Source organism: Amphiprion ocellaris, chromosome 19, assembly GCF_022539595.1.
Source record: "Amphiprion ocellaris isolate individual 3 ecotype Okinawa chromosome 19, ASM2253959v1, whole genome shotgun sequence".
Lineage (NCBI taxonomy): Eukaryota > Metazoa > Chordata > Actinopteri > Pomacentridae > Amphiprion > Amphiprion ocellaris.
Genome location: NC_072784.1, coordinates 2,995,856 through 3,020,797, shown reverse-complemented (window position 1 = coordinate 3,020,797; position 24,942 = coordinate 2,995,856). Strand labels below are relative to the sequence as shown.

General features: G+C 39.3%; 1 protein-coding gene across 1 annotated transcript; it reads left to right on the top strand.

Annotated features, from left to right (window-relative positions):
* The first annotated feature begins 349 nt into the window (after nucleotides 1-349).
* LOC111584526 (retinoic acid receptor alpha-B-like) lies at nucleotides 350-24,942 on the top strand. Its single transcript, XM_023293684.3, has 9 exons — nucleotides 350-1,354; nucleotides 15,923-16,077; nucleotides 16,927-17,068; nucleotides 20,721-20,881; nucleotides 21,024-21,200; nucleotides 21,340-21,544; nucleotides 21,667-21,734; nucleotides 22,584-22,674; nucleotides 22,777-24,942. Exons 1-9 carry the CDS (start codon nucleotides 1,156-1,158, stop codon nucleotides 23,025-23,027), a joined length of 1,449 nt encoding a protein of 482 aa, XP_023149452.1. The 5' UTR covers nucleotides 350-1,155; the 3' UTR covers nucleotides 23,028-24,942.

The window sequence follows — 24,942 nt, the reverse complement described above, 5'->3', positions numbered from 1 at the left end:
GATTTTTTTCTGAATATTCTTAAAGAAACTTTTTTAACATAGTTTTCACTGTGAATTTTTTTTTTCCCTTCCACATTTTCAAACTTTAAAACGGGTCAATTTTGACCCGCAGGAGACACGAGGGTTAACAGAAATATTGTATTTTTGTATCATTATTTTTGGTGAATTAGTTACATTTTAGCTACATGTTGCTAGTGGAGCATTTTTAGAGGCACGCGCAGGGCAGGTAGGTGGAGCTCGCGCGCAGCTGGTGTCGCTCATGAGAGTGAGAGAGAGAGAGAGAGAGAGAGAGAGAGAGAGAGAGAGAGAGAGAGAGAGAGAGAGAGAGAGAGACAGTGGGGGAGAGAGAGAGAGAGAGAGAGAGAGAGAGGCCGCCGGGTACAGAGCGGAGGTTACCACAGGACACTCCGCCTGCACCGCCGCTGGACCTCCACAAACCAGCAACAAGCGGCGGACGCAGACGACCGAGCGTCTCGGATTAATCTCCCCGCTCCCACCGCCACTTTCCCCCACGTTCCGGACGCTCTGCCGCTCGGCTGCAACTTCACCATGACGCCTCGCATTCAGTATTAATGTGTTTTTTATGTCTCTCCCCGCCGTGGACTCTGTGAACCGGAGCGACCGGGGAGAAAGGGAAGGAGGAGGACGAGGACGCCGCTTTTCGCCACTTTTTTTCCGGCTGCGTTCACTGACGGCATGCGGGGGATTTAAACGGCAGCGAGCGAGTAATATGTGTGTTTAAGACGGCTAGCGGCGGCGAACCGAAGCCAGTGTGATGGTGTAGTGTTATAACATTAGGCCGACGTTATTTCCTTTCGTTTTATTTATTTATAAGGGCTACAACTCCAGCAGCACTTGTAGCATTTGGACGGACAAATTCACCCGAGCAGAGCGACACAAAGGACGGCAAAGTTTGACTTCTAGTCCCCCCCCTCCTCTCCAAGGGCTGAAAGGTCACCGGGACCGGTCATCTCCTCCTCTCTCCTCCCCCTTCCTCACCCTCCTATCAGTCTGTTATGAAGATGTGAACTCTTCCTCTCCCCCTCCCTCCCTCTTTCTGTCTCTCCTCGCCGTCCTTTGATCTTTTTTTTCCCTTCCCCTCTCTCCTCTATTTGATACAAAGAGATCAAACAGCCACTTCCCCTCCTCTCGGGGATGTACGAAAGCGTGGATGTGGTGGGTTTGAGCCCCAGCCCCAGCAGCCCCAGCCCGGGCTCGTTCCTCAGCATGGACTACTACCACAGACCCCCGGGGCTCGGGCCGGAGAAGGGGCTCCTGTCCGGGGTGGGAGGACTCCAGCGTCCGTTCGGAGGCTCGCTGGTGACGAGGAGACACTGGAGCGGATCCAGCCACTGTGAGTGTCCTTTTGGACTTGCACAAACAACAACTGCATGATCTGATTTGTGAAATACATGATCTCTTTAGTTATTCTTTGATATTTCAGTCAGCTCAGGGGGAATGAATGTATCCTGCAGCTGGTGCCAGCTGGGACACATGCCAGCAACCTTTTTCTTTTTCTGATATCAGGTGTCCCACAACTTCTTTTTTAGTCTGGGAAATGGGTAGTAGACACCAGTTCCTCATAGCATTTGGAGATTCTGCAACATAAGCATCTCATAAAGGCCCATTTTCTTCAGTTTCGTGCTATCAATGCATGCAGTTTCAGCTTGTGATTGCTGTTCCTCCTTGTGTTTTGGCATATGATTTCATCCTCATGCCGTCCAAGTGTGGATTTCCAGGCGTCTTCGAGTCTGACAGCATTTTTACTGGTTTCCATTCGGTTCAAGATGACCCACCTTTGAGGCGGTGTCATGAGGGCGAATTAAAGTGTCGTCTTTGTTTCTCTGCACCGTGCATTATACAACTTGGGGATTGTTTTGAGTGGAGTAGATCTCAGTAGGTCAGGATCTGCCTGCAAACCCTGCGTGCTCCAAATCCAGTCCATCCTGAGCTCCGGCTTAGTGCTTCTCACGAGCACAGAGTTGGAAAGTCCTGAGAGATTTTTCAAGCAACCCTAGTTAAGGCTGTTGGGATTTTCGGTCGTACTGGACTGTTAGTTGGACAAAAACAACAAAAAAGTGAAAATATATCATGATGTTGGGCTTCAGCAAGTTTTGATGAGTAGTTTTGTCGCCGTTTGCATAGATTTTATAGACGAAACAGTTAATGGATTAATTGAGAAGATAGTCATCAACCTGATAAATAATGTGTCACAGATTGCTTGACATAGAATAGAATAGCTTTATTGTCATCATACATGGGGGCATCATGAAAATATAAGTAGCTTCTGCTGGACGGTGCATTTAAAACAACCAATAAGAAGTAAAATATCAACTTTAATTAATAAAATCAAATGTGCATGACAGGACAATATTAAAAATGACAACATATGCAAAGGAGGCCAGATATATGCAACATGGGAGGTAAATAAAATGAAATAAAAACCAATAAAATCGAACAAATATGGTCAGGAAATTGCACGTAAGCAGCATTTGAACCATTAAAAGTGACACTGTGCATTCACATTCACATTTTATATGGCACTGGTTTATTATTGCATGTAGTATTGTAAATGTAGTAATAAAAAAACAACAACAGGAATTATGGGGAGAAAAGTACAGCTAGAAATAATATTTTTTGATAATGGTTATTTTATCTATTTGTGTCTATTTGGCTTTTAAAGCGATTATGGGAGCCTTCAAGTTTTATTTTGAGAAAGAATATAATAAATATATATGGTAAACTGACTGAATGTAACATTTTTATGACAGTTTCGCCACGTTAGAAGGAAAATATTTCAACAAAAAGATTAAAAAATGGTTCTGTATCATTCAGAAGCTTGAGTAACTACATTTTGTGATATTTTGTTTTGGGGATGATAATTATTTTCCACCAAATCCTTACTTCTCATTTCCAAAATGTTGTATAGCAGTACAAAAACCTCACTTAAAAAAACTGAAATATTATTAGTATAAGGGACTGTTTTGATTGCATGATGAATGAATCAGTAAACGGCACCTGGCGTTCAGTGATTCCAGCTTTTAGTTCTTGGCAATTTCAGCATTCAGCATTATGATTACAGCACAGAATAATATTTAAGTGTGACACAGAAGCATATATTTCCTCTCAGAAGTCCAGTCAGCCTCGGTGTTCAAACTGTGTTCAAACTCAGGACCGGTCGCCCCGTGTGTCACAAACAGATCCTTACTGCTATGATTTGGCGTTGCTGCTGCTCCTCAGCGTCACATGTTGGACACAGTCAGCGCCAGGCGGTGACCTTAGGCTGATGACGCTGTGATGTCACCGTGACACGGCCTTTGTGCAAAGTCATAAAGAGGCAAAGTGGACTCTGGTTGGTTTGGTGAAAAGCAGCGGAGAGAGGCGTATAGAAGCAGGAGGGGAGTGCTCGTAAATTCAAGCTGTAAAGACAGGGAGAATTGCCCTCCGTTTGTGTGTGTGTGTGCGTGCGTGCGTGCGTGCGTGCGTGCGTGCGTGTGTGCTCGTTTTTGTTGCGTGACTGGATTGAAGAGTGTCAAGCTAGTTCAAAGGTCAGAGGCCGTGCACAGTTGCAGCCACACACACATATTCAGCAGCGACATGTAAGCAGTGGCTCAGGGGCATTGTGGTTCACTGTGTGTGTGTGTGTGTGTGTGTGTGTGTGTGTGTGTGTGTGTGTGTGTGTGTGTGTGTGTGTGTGTGTGTGTGTGTGTGTGTGTGTGTTATACGTGTGTTGTGTGTGTGTGTGTGATCCAGAGCAATGACTCACTGACAATTGGGAAGTGACCTACATCTCTCCCTCTCTTTATTTCTCCTTCTATCTGCCTCTTTCTTTCCTGTGTCAGCTGCCCAGTCATCACTTCTCTGCACTGAATGACCTCTCTTTCTGTCTGTTGGAGACGCGCACACACACACACACACACACACACACACACACACAAAACACACACACACAAGCAGTGATGCACACATACATTTACTCACACTCACAGTTTGTCTGGGAATGTGAGGGTATACCGACCAAGTTTGACCTGAGTGTGACTGTGTGAAAAGGGGAGGAGGTGGACGGTTGCATGTCCGTGTTTTTCTACTTTTTGTGTGTTGTGTGTGTGTTTGTGTGTGTGGAATCGCACCGCCATCAGATAAAAGCTAAAAAGAGCGGCAGTGGAAAGCTGGTTATTAATTCATTCGTTCTAGACACAGTCCTCTGGCATAGCACGTCTTTGTCCGCATTCTTCCTCTCTCATGTCACATCTTCACATCTCTGGTATTCGAGACGGCATAAAGAGGAAAGAATTAACAACGCAGTCGCTGTTAGGTTAGGTTGCATCAGTCTGTAACTTTGCAGTGTTTGTCAGTTTAGCTGAGGGTTTGGATTGTTATTGAGAAAGAGAGAGGAGCTGTAAAGATGCAAATTGTTTCCCTCAGTAAAGAGCCCAGCTGTTACAAAGGAGACCAGCTTTGCAAAACTTGCAGTACGAGGTAGACAAAACATATCCAGAGCCTAAGAATGAACAGATCAGCACTTGATACCGATCCATTACAACAGGGGTGTCAAAGTCATTTTAGTTCAGGGGCCACATTCAGCCCAATTTGATCTCAAGTGAACCAGACCAGTAAAATCACAGCTTTATAACCTATAAATTTATCTTTTCTACATTACAGCTTCCAGATCACAGAGTGTCTACAAAGGAACAAAACATTTAGTCACAGCTATCTGGAACTGTATGATGTAGTATTTTGCTTTAAAAAAGACAAAAAAACAACCAAAACAAGACAAAATATTACAAAAATGAAACGCATAACGACAAACGACATAAAACAAACAGAAGAGACAAAAATTAGACAAAAAAGTTATAAAGTAACAAAAAATGTACAAATGACACAAAAAATGATAGAAGTGTGAAACAAAATGAAAAAAACGACACACAAAACAATGAATAAAGGAAAACACAAAATGACAAAAATGAGGCAAAAGACACAAGCGAGTCAAAAAGGAAACACAAAATGACAAAAATGTGAGACAAACGATAAAAACCAGACAAACAGACAAAAAAAACAACAAAAACAAGACAAAAAATATTACAAAAATGAGACACAAAATGACAAAAGAGCAATGTAGTATTTTACTTTATGATCAAAACAACTTGTCATGGTCTCGGATTTATTTAAAATTTGTAGTTTTACAAATTTACAAATTGTGGTTAATGTCTTCTCTGGAATTTTTACACTTTACACAGTCATCCTGCGGGTCGGATTGAACCCTCTGGAGGTCAGCTTTTGGCCCGCGGGCCGCATGTTGGACACCCCTGCATTACAATAAGCCTGGATGTGATTCTCTATTATGCAGCTGCTGCTACTTTACTGAGTACATCCTAAATGCTCACTGCGTTCATTAAGCTTGCTGACCCCTGCTTAAAGTCACCTCTGCTCTTTTCCCCTGAAGCTTCATGTGGTCCACTTAAACTATAGGATGCCACAGCAAACCCTGATACTACACAGCTGGCTGATGTATCCATATAGACATTCATGCATGCCTGCAAGAAATGCAGGGAAATTTCAAAAGGGTTATATGGAATCAGTGTCCAGTGATTTGCATATCGGGATGAAATAGCCACCAGTTTTATGCTAAACCACAGTAAAATTCCCAGTTGGTTAGTGTTACCAATTCCAGTTTTCATTTAAATCATGTCTGGTTATTGCTTTTCTAAAAACCCAGCAAATTCACCTTAAGTTAGCTGCATTCTCCCAGATGCAGCATTAAATGTAGATTTGTTTTGGGTCAGTAAAAACACGGCATGCTGGAGCTCTGGAGATTTTTCAGTCTTCTAAGAGGAATCTGAAGAAGAAGAGAAGTCTGAAGCTGGTTGTGTTTTAGTTTTTGTAAGAACACAGAGGGAAAAGTGATTGAAAATGGTCACCATGTCTGCAGAAAATCCCTGCAAACGGGGCGATGCTTTGAATCTTATGAGGCGTCTTTGTGATCTTGACCCACTACTTTATAGTCAAAGCAAAATGCTAAAGGTTTGAGCTCAATGCATGATGTTGGGACTTCAGAACGGGTTAAAAAGTCTTGCTTTGCCTGTCTAATTTGCAGATAACTTGTCAATAATATAAACTGTGGCTTTCAGTGTTTCCTACTGTGGTTAAAGCAGCACACGTTGTTCTGCTGCTTGTGTGACTCCATTCGCTCACTGCACACAAAACCACAATGTATAGCTTAGTCACCAAACCCACAAACATATTTTATTCATTTAAAATCCAGGAGACGTTGAATTTGCAATTTTTACTTTCAGGTTTATGAAAACAAAAAGTGTATTGTGCTGCTAATTGTACTTCTCATTAAAACTCTGGGAATTTATTTGAGTATGGACTTGTCCTTTTTGGACATTTTTAGCACATTTGGACAATATCATGATGATACTGATAACTGTGGTATTTTATTATGACATTACATTTTTATAGCGTTTCTTTTCCAGCATCTACCTTACTCATGAAGAAATCTAGGGCACCATCTGACATGTTTATTTTGTCTATCTAGCTATCTGTCAAACGATATTGTCCAAAGCTCAGTACACAACTAATGATTATTTTTGGTGGTGATGCCAGTAATTATCTCAGTGAATCGATCATTCTATGTGTAGAACATCAGGTAGCGGTGAAAAATGTTGTCTGATGTCTTGTTTTGCTCGATCACCCTCACGTATTAAATTCTGTATGATGTCACACCAAGAAAAGCATGAAAAAAAGGCAGTAAATTCTGCATGAGGAGTTGGAGCCATCAAATGTTTGGCACTTGAAACATTATCAATAATTTAAAAGGCGTTTTTAAAACATTTGGTACATTTTCTGCAGTTCAGGCTATAATATGAAGTCGGGTTTCTGCACCTCCACAATGAAAGCGCATTGAATAATTTTAGGGCTGCATGATATACATGAGACTTTAGTGCACCTTTAACAGCACGTAATTCAAGCTGTAACTCTGGTTGCATTACGCCACAGTGAGCAAATCAATGGGCTGTCGCTGCTTCTTGGCAGCACTGGATTTACAGCGTTGCTGATTGTAAACAGATACCTTGATCTGTCACATATTACTCAACCTGGTTAGCCACAGACAAACATTTCCATCTTATTTAATCTATAATGGTAAATAGATTTCCCCTATGCACTACATCATGATATACACTACTGTTCAAAAGGTTGAGGTCACTTAGAAATGTCCGTATTTTTGAAAGAGAAACAGTTTTTTTTTCCAATGAAGATAACATTAAATGAATGACAAATCCAGTCTAGACATTGTTAATGTGGTAAATGACTATTTTTAATGGAATATCTCCATAGAGGTACAGAGGAACATTTCCAGCAACCATCACTCCTGTGTTCTAATGCTACATTGTGTTAGCTAATGGTGTTGAAAGGCTCATTGATGATTAGAAAACCCTTGTGCAGTTATGTTAGTACATGGATAAAAGTGGGAGTTTTCATAGAAAACATGGAATTGTCTGGGTGACTTTTAACGTTTGAACAGTGTTGTACGTATATGTTTAGAGTAATATTATGAAATAAAACTGCATATACTAATGGTATTACCAGGGATGGGCTAGCCAACACAGTCTGTCCACAAATGGGATCAGACTGTTCGTGTGCTAATTGGTGGTTATGGATTGACATCAGAGAATAATGATTAGCAGTGATAATGAATGTCAGCCCATCTCAACAGAGAGTCCACAGAAATGAAGTTTCAGAAGTTCCAGTTCCATGTTGTTACCTGTCTGTGGAGGAGCGTCCAGCATGGTGATGAGCGTCCTGCCTCGGAGCCGGCTGCTCTCTATTCAGGAATGGTCTGCTGGCAGGGAGCCAGCACCACCCGGGGCGACCATTTAACACTGTTTTACATCACATTTGGTAAACGGCTTACTCCAGCTCTGACTAACATTTAATGCTGTCACTGTTAGATCTGAACTAAACTGACCCGGAGTACAGTGGAGCTGCACAAGAGCAAAAATTGGAGCAGACTTGTGTTGACCTGGAAAAACCCCAAGGCTTAAATTAATGCAGCCCTGTTTTTAAAATTTATGACCCTCCACTGTACCCATTTCACCACATGGTTACTTGTCTATTAGCACGGAAATACACTTAGAAATTTCAAAGCAATGCAGGTGTCAACATGGATTTTGCATCAAGTAATATTTTGTACTTTATTTTAGAGTAGAATAGATATAGAATAGAATAGAGTAGAAATACTTCATTAATCCCCGAGGAAAAGCAGAAAGAGTGTAGTTCCCACCACCATAAATACAGATAAATAAGCAAAAATATGCAATAAAAAAATGCAAACTGTCCTAGGTACAGAATTTTATGATTTTTATTTTTTTTTTAACTGAAATGTGCACAATGCTGCTGCTAACGCTGTTTTCTTGTATAATGACAATAAAACTGACCTTCCCTTTCACCTTGTTTAAAGCTTAGCAAGAGGATACAGATCGTGACAGCGATAAGAGGCGTAGGACAAACAGAGGCCGCTGATTGAAGCCTGATAAACCAAACCGCAGCTAAACACGAGTCATCACAGCCCTCTGGCTTCTCGTCTGACTGCTGGCTCCAAGTCGCTTTTATCGAATCACGATGAGACACAAAACATACATTATCAAATCATCATTCCATTCTGGTCATTTGCTCCTTTGTTTTGGTGCAAAAAAGGACATTCTGAAAATGTTCACATTTAAAGAATTATCTTCTCACAAAACATCATGAACAATCTGAAATTTTTGAAGTAAAATAAGTTCAATTTCAACAACATCCAGCCTCAGTTTATCATTTCCACATTACAACTTCCAGATCACAGAGTGTCTACAAAGGAACACAACATTTAGTCACAGCTATCTGGAACTGAACAATATAATGTTTTACTTTATGATCAAAATGACAAAATCAGACAAAAAAGACAAAAAAACTCCAACAAAACAAGACAAAATATGACAAAAATAAGACACAAAATGACAATAAATGTGACAAATGACAAAAAACAAAAAGAGACAAAAATTTGACAAAAAAGTTACAAAGCAACACAAAAATGCACACAAACGAGACATAAAATGACAAGACAAAAACAAGACAAACTATGACGAGACACAAAATGACAAAAGAACAATGACCAATCTAGTATTTTACTTTATGATCAAAACAACTTGTCAAGATCTAGAAATTATTTTCAATTTATAGTTTTACTAATTTACAATCTGCAGTTAGTGTCTTCTCTGTAATTTTTACACTTTGAGGGCCGGATTGGAGCCTCTGGAGGACCGCTTTAGGCCCGCGGGCCTCATGTTGAACACCCCTGCTCTAACGTTTATTATGAAGTACGGCTTTGAATTGTTACTTTTTGACAAAAGTATGGGTATGTACACAATAACCCCTTAATTACAAGGGCTGAAACCAACAATCTGTTATTTAGCAACTATTTTGATCATTTATACATTTTTTAGTCTTTTTCTTTTTGGCAGAAACAGTAAAGAAAAACAAATACATCAAATGATAGGACTTGTTGTTGATGTACGATAATAAACTGAATACCTTTGGGTTTGGACTTTGGACTAAACAAGACGTTTAACGACATCACAGGTGTCGTATTTTCATCTGCTTGACGTGTAACACACCAGATGATTAATTTAAAATATTATTGGCACATTAAACAACACTGAAAACCATGTTAAGCTGCAGCCATATGTCGTTATTTACTGACTGCTATTGTATTTGAATAGAAAGCCCTGCAACCTTTTTCGCAAACAACCCCCGTTGTGCAATGCATCACTGTTTATAGATACAAAAATGACACCGGAGCAACAATAAAGCCGCCAGTGATGAGGCCAGATAATGCTGAAGTGTTCAAAGTCTCTGTTTACTGCCCACCATAGAGTAAACTACTATTGTACAGGGAGCAGTGAGCGAGGGAGTGATATCAGGCTCAGCATAAAGGGCAGAAAGTTATGATAGCAGCCGTGTGAGCCTTTGTTTAGGCCAGGGGTGTCAAACATGCGGCCCACGGGCCAAAATCAGCCCTCCAGAGGGTCCAATCCGGCCCGCTGGACGACTTTGTAAAGTGTAAAAATTATAGAGAAGACATTAACTGCAAATTGTAAAACTGTAAATTTAAAATAATTCCTCGACCATGACAAGTTGTTTTGATCATAAAGTAGAATACAGAGATTGCTCATTGTTCTTTTGTCATTTTGTGTCTCTTTTTTGTAATATTTTGTCGTGTTTTTGTTGTTTTTTGCCTTTTTTTGTCTGACTTTTGTCGTTTGTCTCATGTTCTTGTTGTTTTGTTTCTCGTTTTGTGTTTCTTTTTGTGTCGCTTGTGTTTTTTCTCTCATTTTTGTCATTTTGTGTTTTGCTTTATTTGTTGTTTTGTGCATCGTTTTGTGTTTTTTTTGTCTCGCTTGTGTTGTCTATGTTTTGTCATTCCGTTTTTCGCTGTTGTCATTTTTTTGTCTCGTTTTGTGTCTTTTTTTGTCTCGCTTGTGTCGTTTGTCCATTTTTTTTGTCGCTTTTTTACTTCTTGCCTAATTTTTCTGGCTTTTTCTGTTTTTTGTCATATCGTTTACCTCATTTTGTTCGTCACTTTTGCCGTTTTGTGTGTTTTTTGTAGTTTATTGTCTTTTTTGTCATTTTGATCATGCAGTAAAGTACTATATCATTCAGTTCCAGATGACTAAATGTTTTCTGCCTTTATAGATTCTCTATGTTGTTTCTACCTGTAATGTGTAAATGATAAACTGAGACATAAAGTTGTTAAAATTTCAGATTGTTCATGATGTTTTGTAAAAAGGTAACTCCTTAAATGTGAATATTTTCAAAACTTACCTTTTTTTTGCACTAAAACAAAGGATACATTAGGAGTTGTGGTTATTTATAGTTTATTAAGCTGTCATTTTACTGGTCCGGATCACTTGAGATCAAATTGGGCTGAATGTGGAACCTGAGTAGAATGACCGGTAGCATGCTAACACGCTAACACTGCTAAATTGTGGCTCTTGAGCAAGTCTTTTAGCTCAGCGTCTTTTATTTGAAGTCGTTAGGATTCATCATGAGGGAACCGTGAATGAACAGCAGTCAGATCCTGAACGTGGAAGCTCTGTAGTGCCGGATAGATTCTGTTTTTTATTGGTCATTCGTTGACAGTTCCAACAACAACACAGTGTGACGCTACTTTTTGTGGATCCCAAGTGGTGAGGAAACGACAGGCAGTTCTCAGTGATGGATCACAGCCTCTGTCTGGTGGGTGTGAGTTGTTACCATCAGGACTTCTGCAGAGTTCCTGTGGCCGGAGATCGATAAAATCCTCCAGTAAAGCTCCGTTCAGCAAATCCAAGTGATGTGATCTGGTCTTGATTGTTAGAGATGCTGTTGTGGAGCACTTTGCTGTTGAATTCATCTGCAATTATAATGCCTTTTCTGTTGACAGTTGACAGGGATTGTTTTTAGAAAGGTCAGTGTGTGGAAATTTCTATACTTTCAAGGAGTTCAGTTTATTTATTGTAATTTTTGGTGGATATATTTGGAATGTTTGGACTAAAGCTGCAGAATCTATCAAATAATTTGTGGTTAAATATTAAATTATTGACCAGTCACTTTGAGAATTCTAAAAAAAATACAGAATCAGTTGCAGATTTAGTTTTATATTTTCTGGTTTCGTTGTTCCTCTATGACTAAAGATGGAAAATCTTTGTGATTTGAGGAGGCCTTCTTTGGTGTTTGGAGACATTTTTCACCATTTTCTGTCCCAAAAACTTTCACAGAATTTTGAACTTGAAGCAAATGATTGATTAAGAAAAAAACAGACTCACTGACAGATTAATTAACGCTTACAGTACGTCTCACGAATACCTAGACGTGGGCTTTTTTTGAATCTTTAAATATTGTTATTGCATCTAAAACTGTACTTGTTCATTTTCACTAAACGTCTACAGATGTTCAGTGAATTTATATAAACGCTAATAACCTAATCTGATTCAGATGGGAGGACATCTTCCTCCTGAGACCCGTCCTGAGAGATGAGTCACCCTCTGTTAAAACGTCTTATTTCAACAATCAGAAGAAAGCATTTCTCCAGAACAAAAACCTACGGCTACAGTAAACGAGGCGCATTTCGCTCGGACACGTCGCCGCGTGCGTCACGTCCAGCACGCTAAAGCAGAAGTGAGAAGCAATAGGAAGAGATTAACGAACACACAGATGAAAACAGAGCGACTTGGAAGCAGGAGGGGGGTTAGACAAGAACTGAGAGAAGTTTAAAGCGGGTCAGAAAGTGCTTTAGGGAACTGTTGGCTGGTGTGCCAGTGAGAAGGGAGAAAAGACAGTGGAGAGATGAAGAGAGGGGAAGATGGAGGGATGGTGTGATGGAGGATGAGGAGGAGGAGGAGGAGGATCTCTTCTCTTTCTTCCTCTCTGTCCCTCTCCCTCTCTGTAAACAGAGCAGAGCAGTAGAGGGGAGTTGAATCTCCTCCATAGTGGAATGTCTGGTATGGCTACTAAAGCAGGGGGAGGGGAGACTAGTGTGTGTGTGTGTGTGTGTGTGTGTGTGTGTGTGTGTGTGTGTGTGTGTGTGTGTGTGTGTGTGTGTGTGTGTGTGTGTGTGTGTGTGTGTGTGTAGGTGTGTGTGTGTGTGTAGGTGTGTGTGTGTGTGTGTGTTTAAGTGAGTTAGGTTAGAGGTTAGAGGAGGCAGAGTGAAAGAGGGAGTAGGGGAGGAGTCGCAGATGATCCTGATTTCTTAGTCTGAGGGGTCAGGAGCTCAAAATATATCACAGTCTGCCTGTGGAGAAAAATAAGACAAGAGATCAGACTGAGCTGAGAGAGCCTGGACACAGAGTGAGGGTGTTACGGTCAAATCTGATCATCTGGGACATATATATATATATATATATATATATATATATATATACATATATATATATATATATATATATATATATATATATATATATATATATATATATATATATATATATATATATATATATAAATAAAATAAAAAATATTTTAAAAAATAGAACTGATGGTGTATTTGTGCAACAGTGGGTTTTACAGGGTTAAGCTGATGTGACAAATGAATACAGGACATTTGAGGAATTATAATCTGACCGCTGTTGTGCAACATTCAGGAGAAAACCCTTCCCTTTTTTCAGACATGGAGTTTGCATTTACAGTGAAAGTAGCTTCACTCCCAGCATTCTTCTTTGTCTTCTTTACGGCCAACCAAAAAAGTAAGAAAACTCATTAGTCTGATTTTGGGATATGTGTGGGCCAGTCCTGCCCACAGAGTGCTGTCAGCAGCAATAAAAGACACAGAGCAGCTGAAACTCAGCTGAAAATTATGTTTTAACAGGCTTTATAGCAGATGTAATGTGACATTTTCTGTAATGCACTTCTGAAGCATTTCATCACTTTTAAACCGCATTCATGAGCAATTCTCATTAAATTAGCAAAAGTATTAAAATGATAAAATAGTGAATAAAGCCCAACCAAAATCACATTTAGTTATCTGCTGAGAATTAATGGTAACTCTGATGGATGAAACACCAGGGGCACCAAACCAAGCCAGAAATGATAATATTAATTTGTCCCTTTTGGTTTCAGATGTTTTTATCACAGCAGAATGCAGGACATTTGATGTACAGAGCAAAAAAAAAGGCAAAGATGAGGAATAAAGTGGCGTGAGTCATTTGCACAAATGTGAAAAAAAAGAAGAAGAACTACTTTTGGCCAATTCAGCTGCAGTGAAAAAGGTAGATATTTTATGTAGACTGTTCCCATTTTTTATTATCAGATTTTTTTTGAAAGCTTATTTTGAACAGTTCAACATAAAAAGAAAACAACAAAATACAATGAATAAGTTGCTCAAAAAGAGTGGGAAGAAGTCGAAGCTTTTCTAGTCCCACCCCTTCTCCTGATACAATTAATTTTTGAGAAAGAGTTATTTAATGGGAGATGAAACCACCTGTTTAGTAAAGGTTCTGACGCAGACATTCAGCTCACGACTGATCAGCTGCTTTTCTCATCATCATCTCCAGACAGCATGAAACATGACTAATACATTTGACTTGAAGAAATAATTACATCTTTCCTAAATGAAAACAGCTCCTGAAGACTTCTTTCTGTAGTTCTCTCATAGGTTCTGTTTTTTAAGGCTTTAGGCCAGAGGTGTCAAACTCATTTTAGTTCAGGTTCCACATTCAGCCCATTTTGATCTCCAGTGGGCCAAACCAGTAAAATCACAGCATAATAACCGATAAATAATGACAACTCCAAAATTTTCGTTTGTTTTAGTGCAAAAAAATACATTCTGAAAATGTTCACATTTAAAGAATTTTCTTTCTACAAAGCATTATGAACATCCTGAATTTTTTTAAGAAAAATAAATTCAGTTTCAAGAATATTATGCCTCAGTTTATCATTTCCACATTACAACTTCCAGATCACAGAGTTTCTACAAAGGAACACACACAGGTATCTGGAGCTGAATAAGATAACATTTTACTTTTAAAAAAGACAAAAAACAACAAAAACAAAACAAAATATGGCAAAATTGACACACAACAAAAGTGAGAAACAAAATGACAAAAAATGAGACAAATGACACAAAACAAAACAAAAAAGTGACAAAAAATTAGAAAAGTTACAAAAAAAATGTACAAACGAGACAAAAAATGACAAAATCATGAAACAAAACGACAAAAACATGACACAAATGATAAAAGCCAGACAAAAGAAGAGCAAAAAACAACAAAAACAAGACAAAATATTACTTTATTTTACTTTATGATCAAAACAACTTGTCATGGTCTAGAAATTATTTTAAATTTATAGTTTTATAGTTTTACAAATTTACAATCTGCAGTTAATGTCTTCTCTGGAATTTTTACACTTTACAAAGTTATCTGACGGGCCAGTTTTGACCCACGGGCCGCAAGTTTGACACCCTTGCTTTAGGCCATTGGAAAACCACTAGTATTATTTCTGTCGTCTTTATTTCAGCTGCATACGACGTGGCCTATATTGGTTTTTTTGCTCCAGAGTAGCTCATGGAAACAAGACAAATTTGATTTTCTTTGTTACATTTTTTTACAACTTTGTTTCATACATGTATGGAAATGATTTGCTTCCTACCTGCTGTGAAAAATCCACAGTTTTTCAACAGAGAACAGAAGATAACAGCTTTTACTTATTTTACATGTTTTGTTTATTTCCAACTATGAAGCCAGCTTTTGGTAAGCCTGCTTATTATACAGCTAATGGCTAATTAATAGCTAACAACTGGGCGTAGTTTGTGTCCAAAATATACTCAGCCTGAGCCAACTTTGACCCATCTTTCCTCCAGACTTGTTTAACCTTCCTGTTGTCTTCACTTATGGGCACCCAAAAAAATATTGTTTCCTTGTGTGAAAAAAACCCAAAATTCAGCAAAAAAATTCCCCAAATTTCAGAAAATTTGCAAAACCTTCAGGAAGAAAATTCCAATAATTCCTTAAAAGTTTCCCTTAAAGTTTTATTTTTAAAAAATCCCCCAAATCTGGCAAGAAAATTCTTGCAAAAATCAACCAAAATCCAGTGAAATTCACTGGATTTTGGTTGATTTTTTTGTGAATGTTCTTAAGAAACATTTTTAACTTTTCTTTTTTTCCACCAAAAAATGTTCAAAGATTTCCCAAAAATGTTGAAAATGTGGACCTCAGAAGTTTCACTGTGAAAATTATTATTTTTTCCACATTTTCAAACTTTAAACGGATCAATTTTGACCCGCAGGACGACACGAGGGTTAAATGCCATTTTCTGGACATCAGAAGTCGTTTCTAGTAAAATACAACTAACAGAGACATGGAGTCTGAGCAAACTAAAGCGACTAAATATAATCTCTCTCCTCCTGCAGCTATAGAGACCGAGAGCACAAGTTCAGGGGAGGATCTTCTCGTCCCCAGCCCTCCTTCACCTCCACCTCCACCTCGTGTCTACAAGCCCTGCTTCGTTTGTCAGGACAAATCTTCAGGATACCACTATGGAGTCAGCGCCTGTGAGGGCTGTAAGGTAGGCAGCACACGGGGTTAAAACCTGCACAAACACAAACACACTGTTACAACACTCGTCCTGGGTAACTGGGCCACATCAGCAGGCACATCCAGGCTACAGCTGTAAAACCTGAATGAAATAGCAACGGAGAGCGTGCGACTACCGGGGATTTGCATAATGTGTCCGTGAAGAGGTCGCGACCTTTATAGCACCCCAAGGATCAGTAAGCCTCTTTGCTTCATCTAATCCCACACACGCAACAAAGAATCTGCGCCTGCAATTAATATCTGCTGTGATATCAGTGTGTGGGTTTTTTTAATGTGCTTATGGTCATGTAGTGTCAGACCCTGCAGCGACCCCCGACCAGCAGAACATCAGCTAAATTAATCCCCCTTATAAATACATTTTATGTAGTGGTGCAATTTTGGTTCAACCTTCAAGGTCATCCTCATTTTCTTTCTTTTTTTTAATTCTCTTTTTATTGAAAGAATTTAGATTTTAACAACACCTGAAAAATTAGACAGACGTACACAAACTATATCCATTGCAAAAAGCAACAGCAACATTTCCAGCAGCTCATTATTGGCTTGGCATACAGGATTTCAAAGTAAATAATCAACGAATAAATCAATAAATAAAACACAAAAACATCTCCTTCAGTTAGAAGATTTTGAGTCCATATTCATGCAGCCATCCCATCATATCTCAGCCATCCCTCCCAGAATATGTGGAAATGATGTGCAGTGTGGCAGTCATCCCCATTTTCAATGCAGAAAACCACAGCACCCACTCATGCTCACAGTGTTGTGTTGTATTCTGCTCCCCTGCTTCTCTCTGTCAACTACTGCCTCCATTTGTGTCTGTCAGGGCTTCTTTCGGAGGAGCATCCAGAAGAACATGGTGTACACATGCCACCGAGACAAAGTCTGCGTCATAAACAAAGTGACGAGGAACCGGTGTCAGTCCTGTCGGCTGCAGAAGTGCCTCGATGTGGGCATGTCCAAAGAGTGTGAGTACAGTGTGTGAATGCTGCTCTGTGGACAAAGGGATGAAAAAGCATCTGAAGCCTCTTTCCTGTGAAACGTTAATGCTTGTTCACAGTTTTTTGAAGAGCTGCACTTTAGATGACTTCCGTATTTTGATTAGTGATGTGTTTTAACCTCGACGTCTGCCTCCCTCTGGTGGTCATTCATGCTTACCTCCTCTACTCCTGCATCACTCTCCCATCTGCTGTTTCACAGCTTTAAACTGCACTCCAGAGATTTACCTTTATGTTTCCATAAAGCTGACACAGCAGAGGCTAAGGTGTCTTGAAATTTAGTCCATGGGATGAGTCAAGCTCCTAAAATACTGGATGTTTCCTTTCCCATAGTGCAGCCAATTACACCGTCCCATCCTCTCGCACCGTTTCTGGTAAATGGATGCTTAAATCACTGTGGATTTACTGTGCAATGTCTTCAAAATTTCCCATAAGTGACCAAAAAAAAAGGTGCCATTCTTTGTACATTAGTCTTTTGCTAACAGTCCCCGCAATGCAATGCTTTTAACCCTCGTGTCGTCCTGCGGGTCAAATTGACCCGTTTTAAAGTTTGAAAATGTGGAAAAAAATATAATTTTCACAGTGAAACTTCTGATGTCCACATTTTCAACATTTTTGGGAAGTTTTTGAACATTTTTTTGTTGGAAAAAGAAATGTTAAAAATGTTTCTTAAGAACATTCACAAAAAAAATCAACCAAAATCCAGCGAATTTCACTGGATTTTGGTTGATTTTTATGTGAATGTTCTTAAGAGAATATTAGAAGTTTTACTGATATACATGGAATCACTTTAGATGTTTTTACTCATTTTTTGAAAGATTTTTACTCATTTTTTGAAAATATTTACAAGAATTTTCTTGCCAAATTTTTTATTTATTTATTTATTTTTTTTTTTTTAAATAAAACTTTTAAGGGAAACTTTTAAGGAATTATTGGAATTTTCTTCCTAAAGGTTTTGCAAATTTTCAGAAATTTGTGGGATTTTTTTGCTGAATTTTGGGATTTTTTTCAGACAAGGAAACAATATTTTTTGGTGCCCGTAAATGGAGACAAACAGAAGGGTTAGTGTAAAGGAAAGTTACTGCTGGGCGCTTCCCCCTACCCCTGTCAGTGATGACGTCCAATAGTCATGATTCATGAGTGTCTGAAATGTCGACTTATTAGTCACAATACAGTGAAGTATTGTCTGCTGCATAGGGAGTGCTGAGCAAGAGAACAAAAGAGGGACTCTGGACACACCTTATGTCTTCCAGCCGGAGTTTGTAATCCAGGCTTCCTGTTACAAATTTGTAACAACCAAGCCCAAGCTTAGATAAGCCGCTGACATCATGAGAAGATACAGTATCTGGCTCGTGATTATGTAGTTTTTAAAGCCTGAACAAAACCCAATGAGGTGATTTAACCCTTTGATGCATAACCTGGGTCAAAAGTGACCCAAATCCAGTGGAAAATGGGTATCTCCTGATGTGCTCTACGCATCAAAGGGTTAAGGCAGGGGTGTCTAACATGTGGCCCGCGGGTCAAAATCGACCCTCCAGATGGTCCAATCCGGCCGGCGGGACAACTTTGTAAAGTGTAAAAATTACAGAGAAGACGTTAACTGCAAATTATAAACTAGTAAAGCTATAATTTTGCAATAAATTTCGAGACCATGACAAGTTGTTTTGATCATGAAGTAAAATACTAGATTGCTCGTTGTTCTTTTGTCATTTTGTGTCTCATTTTTGTAATATTTTGTCTTGTTGTTTTTTTGTCTGTCTTTTGTCGTTTATCTCGTTTTTGTCGTTTTGTTTCCCGTTTTTGTCGTTTTGTTTCCTTTTTGTGTCGCTTGTGTTTGTCTGCTTTTTATCACTTTGTGTTTTGCTTTATTCATTGTTTTGTGCATGATTTTTGTCGTTTTGTAGGTTTTTTTTGTCTCCCTTGTGTTGCTAGTCTATTTTTCTTGTTGTTTTGTTTCTCTCTTTTGTCATATTTTGTCTCTGTTTGTGTCATTTGTCCATTTTTTTGGTTGTTTTGCAACTTTTTTGTGTAATTTTTTGTTTCTTTTGTTTTCTTTTGTGTCGTTTGTTTAGTCTTTTGTCATTTTGTGTCTCATTTTTGTAATATTTTGTCTTGGTTTTGTTGGTTTTTGGGGTTAACATTAGAAAAGTAACTTTGTGCAAAAAAATCGATGCAAAATGCATCTTAAAATAGCATGTCCTATATCAGTGACAGAAGTATTGCACAAATATTGACCAAACTGCCAAAAATTAACATTTTTTAAGGAGGTCATCCATCACATTGGGATTTCATTGGCAACCCAGATTCTTCCTTGTGAATTCTTCCAGAAATTCACCAGAATTACCATCAACCGCAGTTAAATTTGAGAGTTTGAGGAAACAAAAGTCCCTGAAAATGTTCAACTTTTACTCCTGCTGCTGTTAAATATGCAAGTTCTGTTGATATTTTAGAGATAGTTCCGTTATGTTGATGACTGAAATACACGGAAAGAATTCAAAACTTTTGGTGTCGACTCTGAGAGGCAGACAAAAAAATAATGATTTGATAAGAAAAAATTCAAAACAAGCTCAGATGGTGTGAAAACCCAACATGGAGGGAGATGAATATTTTACATGATGGAGCGGTTTTCTTTAAAGCAGCTGGTGTGGTGTGGTGTGTGTGATTTTTGGGAATACTGATCCAAATCCAAAGTGATCCTACTGTCATCGCTCACTAGTAAGAGTTTGCTCAGCATAAAGACAGGAAACAAGGGGCTTGGCTCTGTTCAAAGGTGACAGAATCTGCCTCCAGGCACCTCTAAGAGACCTGTTTGTTTAATCAGGTCTCATCATAACAGCGCGGTTACCTAGCAACCCGGGGAAACTTCAGGAAGTCCAAGCTTCCGGCCAAAAATGAACCCTGGACATATCCAGATGGAGGACTGCATCTTGTTCTTCTTGCTTGGATTAAACAAATGAGATTTAATAAGTTACTTACTGAGTTTTGCAGGAGCCTAAAGGCAGATTCTGCACCTTTGGAAAGAGTGAAGGGACCCAATTTTCAATATGCAACATGAAATAAATCCTTTCTGTGTTCATTTTAGCTAACGTTGAAAGAAAACAATTATCATAAATAGGACCCATGCATCTGCTAACTTTAGGACTTACATTTTTTCCATTGTCTTTGTGCTAAGCTAAGTTACTGTAGGCCTATATTGATTAGATTTTGGAAGATTTTTACTCATTTTTAGAAAATATTTACAAGAATTTTCTTGCCAAATTTGGGGGATTTTTTTTAAAATAAAACTTTTAAGGGAAACTTTTAAGGAATTATTGGAATTTTCTTCCTGAAGGTTTTGCAAATTTTCAGAAATTTGTGGGATTTTTTTTCAGACAAGTAAACAATATTTTTTGGTGCCTGTAAATGAGGACAACAGGAGGGTAAAAAGTGCTCCTGTTGTCATGCAGTTCACCACCACCCACAATAATAAACATAAAGTAGTATCATCACCTTCCAGACAACAAAAAACAACAATGTAGAAGCTTCACCAAAGTACAATTTAGCGCAGACTTGTTGTATTAGATGGCATTAAATAGTTGTAACTAATGTCTGAGCTAAATCCTCTGCTGATTTTCACCAACAGTGGTGCGAAATGACAGAACAAAGAAGAAGAAGGAGGAGAAGAGGCAGGGAGAGGCAGAGATCTACGTCCTGTCGGCCGACACGGAGCAGATGATTGAACGAGTTCGTCGAGCCCATCAGGACACCTTCCCCTCGCTCGGTCAGCTGGGGAAATACACCACGGTACTCACACCAACACTCTGCTAAAATACACTAACAAGTATGCTCTGTTTTTAAAAACCCACATCAAGAGAAGTCACAGTTCAGGTGTGCTCCATAGTTTTCTTGAAGGGTTTGTGTCTCTTCCTTCCCTCCCAACCTGCAGAGCAACAGCTCTGAGCACCGCGTCGCTCTGGACGTCAGTCTCTGGGACAAGTTCAGCGAATTATCCACCAAATGCATCATCAAGACGGTGGAGTTCGCCAAGCAGCTTCCTGGTTTCACCACGTTAACCATCGCTGATCAGATCACGCTGCTCAAAGCCGCCTGCCTCGACATTCTGGTGGGTTTCTGGTGCACAAGTTGAACCAAACAAAGACTAATTTCCCCACACAGAGAGACGTCCAGCTGAGGATAAAAAATCCACCTTGACATACCTGAGGTCAAGTTTTTTCCTTTCCTACTTTGGCTACTTTTCCTAGATTCTGAGGATCTGCACCCGCTACACCCCAGACCAGGACACCATGACCTTCTCGGACGGCTTGACCCTGAACCGCACCCAGATGCACAACGCTGGCTTCGGACCACTCACGGACCTCGTCTTCTCCTTCGCCAACCAGCTGCTGCCGCTGGAGATGGACGATGCAGAGACCGGACTGCTCAGCGCCATCTGCCTGCTCTGTGGAGGTACTGCATCCACCGTCTCCGGATGAAAGTTTAGAGGAAAAAGTATCTTTTTGAGTTCACATGAAGGTGATGCTTCGTAGCAGTGCATTTACTTTTGTGTTTTTTGTCGTGTTTCTGTGCAGACCGTCAGGATCTGGAGGAGTCAGAGAAGGTGGATGTTCTTCAGGAGCCCATGCTTGAAGCCTTGAAGGTTTGACATGAATTTATTACTGTAGCACTGCTAGCATTTTATTAGCCTGCAGTCATCATGTTCAAAACAAAGATGTGTGCTGAAACAGACAAAATATATAGGTCATAAGTGGAGTAAATCTACTCTCCCTGTTTGTTTCTGCTGAAGCTTTTAAAATAGGTTGTTTAATTAAGTCACATTTGGTACTGTAGAGTATTTGGAGCAGCAGGACACTGTGTGTTGGATTAAGGTGAAATAATTTCCAGCGTGTGTGTTGATGGTAATGAAAGAAGTCACAGTGCAGCAGCAGCTCACTGGTTTGTGGTGCTTTATGGCTTTGAACAGACACACAGTAAATAAATAAAAGACACTATGAATCTTTCGTTTTCATAGGAATTGTTGGCGATAAAATTATAGAACGGTAAATAAATCTGTCACAGAATTAGAAAGTTTGATCCACTGTTTTTAGCTCCAACCCGAATTTGGATATTTGCTGATATTGATACCAAAGTTGTTGTTTATTCGTTTGTTTTGCAGAAATCAAATGCACAGAAATGCATGATTAACATTTCTCTCCACCAGTTTGATAGCATATACTCATAATTCATAACATCAGACTACTGTCGCCAGTAGAGCCTTCTCCTTTAACCCTCCTGCTGTCTTCATTTACAGGCACCAAAAAATATTGTTTCCTTGTCTGAAAAAAATCCTGGATTTTGGCGACAAAGTCCAAAACACACAAAACATTATCATCCTCCCAGTATAAATCTTAATATGAACTTGTAATTTGTCCAAAGAAAAATATCAAAAAGTAGCAAAAGCAGATAAAAGTCTCTTTTCTTTTTGATATCATTGTGTGTGTGTGTGTAGATCTATGTGAGGAGGAGGAGGCCTGATAAACCCTGCATGTTCCCCAAGATACTGATGAAGATCACTGACCTCAGGAGCATCAGTGTGAAGGGTGAGACCAACGTGCACGTAACAGCGGTCGCTCTTACTTCAAACATGCTTAAGTTTTGCATCCTGCTATTCTAACCTTTCATTCTGCACCTTTTCCTCGCAGGAGCCGAGCGAGTGATCACCCTGAAGATGGAGATACCCGGCTCCATGCCTCCTCTCATCCAGGAGATGCTGGAGAACTCTGAGGGCCTGGAGGGGCACGGGGCAGGGGGAGGGAAAGGAAGAGGAGGAGGAGGCAGAGAAGAGGACGAAACAGACGCTGCTGGAAGTTGTCATCCATCGCCCAAATCTGTCCCCTCTCCCAGCCCCAGCCCGGCGCCCTGCTCCCCTTCTTCTCCCATAAACTCCCCCTGAAGCTCCACACTGAGCTTCTGATGACATAAACTGGAGGACAGAGCAGCTTCAGAGGAGAGTCTGAATGTCTGAACCCGTGAACTCTCTGGGGACATGTGAGACTGTGCAACGAGGACTGATTTCAGACGTCATGGTTGTGTACATAGAATGCAAAAGAACACAAGTTCACATTTTTATCTTTTTAAGATGTTTATAAAGCTAATGACTTGCAGCCTAAATGACAGATTATCTAGAGCAGGGGTGTCAAACTCATTTTAGTTCACATTCAGCCCAATTTCATTTCAAGTGACCAGTAAAATCACAGCATTATAACCTATAAATAACTACAACTCCAATTTTTCCCCCTTTGTTTTGGTACAAAAAAGTACTTTCTGAAAATGTTCACATTTAAGGAATTATCTTTTTACAAAACATCCTGAACAACCTGAAATTTCTTCAGAAAAGTAAGTTCAATTTCAACAACATTATGCCTGTTTATCATTTACACATTACAACTTCCAGATCACAGAGGATCTATAAAGACAAAACATTTAGTACCTGGTATCTGGAACTGAACAATGTAGTATTTTACTTATTGATCAAAATGACAAAAGTCAGACCAAAAAAAGGACAAAGAACAACAAAAGCAAGACAAAATATTACAAAAATGAGACACAAAATGATGAAAAATAAGACAAATGACATGAAATTTAACAATAAAGACAAAATATTGATTAAAAAGTTACAAAGCAACAAAAAAAGACAAAGACGACACAAAAATTACACAAATGAGACAACAAATGACAAAAAAAGAAACAAAACAACCAAAAAATAAGACAAAAACACAAGCGAGACAAAAAGGAAATACAAAACAACAAAAACATGAAGCAAACGATAAAAGTCAGACAAAAAAAGACAAAAAAACAACAAAAATAAGACAAAATATTACAAAAAGGAAACGCAAAATGACAAAAATGAGAAAAAAACAAAAACATGAGACTAACGACAAAAGGCAGACAAAAAAACAACAAAAACAACATGACAAAAGAACAATAAGCAATCTAGTATTTTACTTTATGATCAAAACACCTTATGGTTTAGAAATTATCTTAAAATTACAGATTTACAAAGTTAGAATTTGCAGTTCATGTCTTCTCTGTAATTTTTATACTTTAAAGTCGTCCCATGGGCCAGATTGGACCCTCTGGAAGGCCGGTTTTGGCCCACGGGCCACATGTTGCACACCCCTGCTCTAGAGGCTCACATGTGGACGGACTGATGCCGAGGATTCCTCCTGATTCATTTCCTTCGTGTACAGGATCCAGAATCATTACGTGTATATAGTGTACATAACAAAGCCGGAGCGAATCTGAAACCGAAACAGACGGATGCAAGAAGTTATTTTCTTAAATGTACATGTGTAAATACTGTATTTCCCCGATGCAGCTATCCATCCCGTTCACAGCACACACACAAACACTCACTCACCTTCCTCCTTTCTTAGCCCACACATCAGAGAAGATGAATACAGATTGGAAGATGAGCGTTTGAATCGCTTCCACATGCAGCTCCAGCAAAGAGCTTCAACAAACTGTGAAATTTACGGAGTTCATTTCTGAACCAAACATCACGTCTGCCCGTCGGCGGACCCTTTCAACCAAAGCAGAGTCAGAATCCAGGTCTTATTTCAATCTGTTCAGCATCTTCATCATCATCAGGTGTCGCCAAACATCTAAATGTTTTTTATAGTCTGCACCACTTCATGTCATAGTGTGTTTCCACCGTGTCACTGCCTCACTACTACACCCCTAGTGTCAGGTACAAACCATCTGTATCCATTTCAGTGTCGTCCCCTTTAATGTGTGGTGAGCTGAGACTCACTGGAAAGTATAAAAACACAGGGAGTTCAATAAAGAAGTCTGATTTTCTTCTTCTA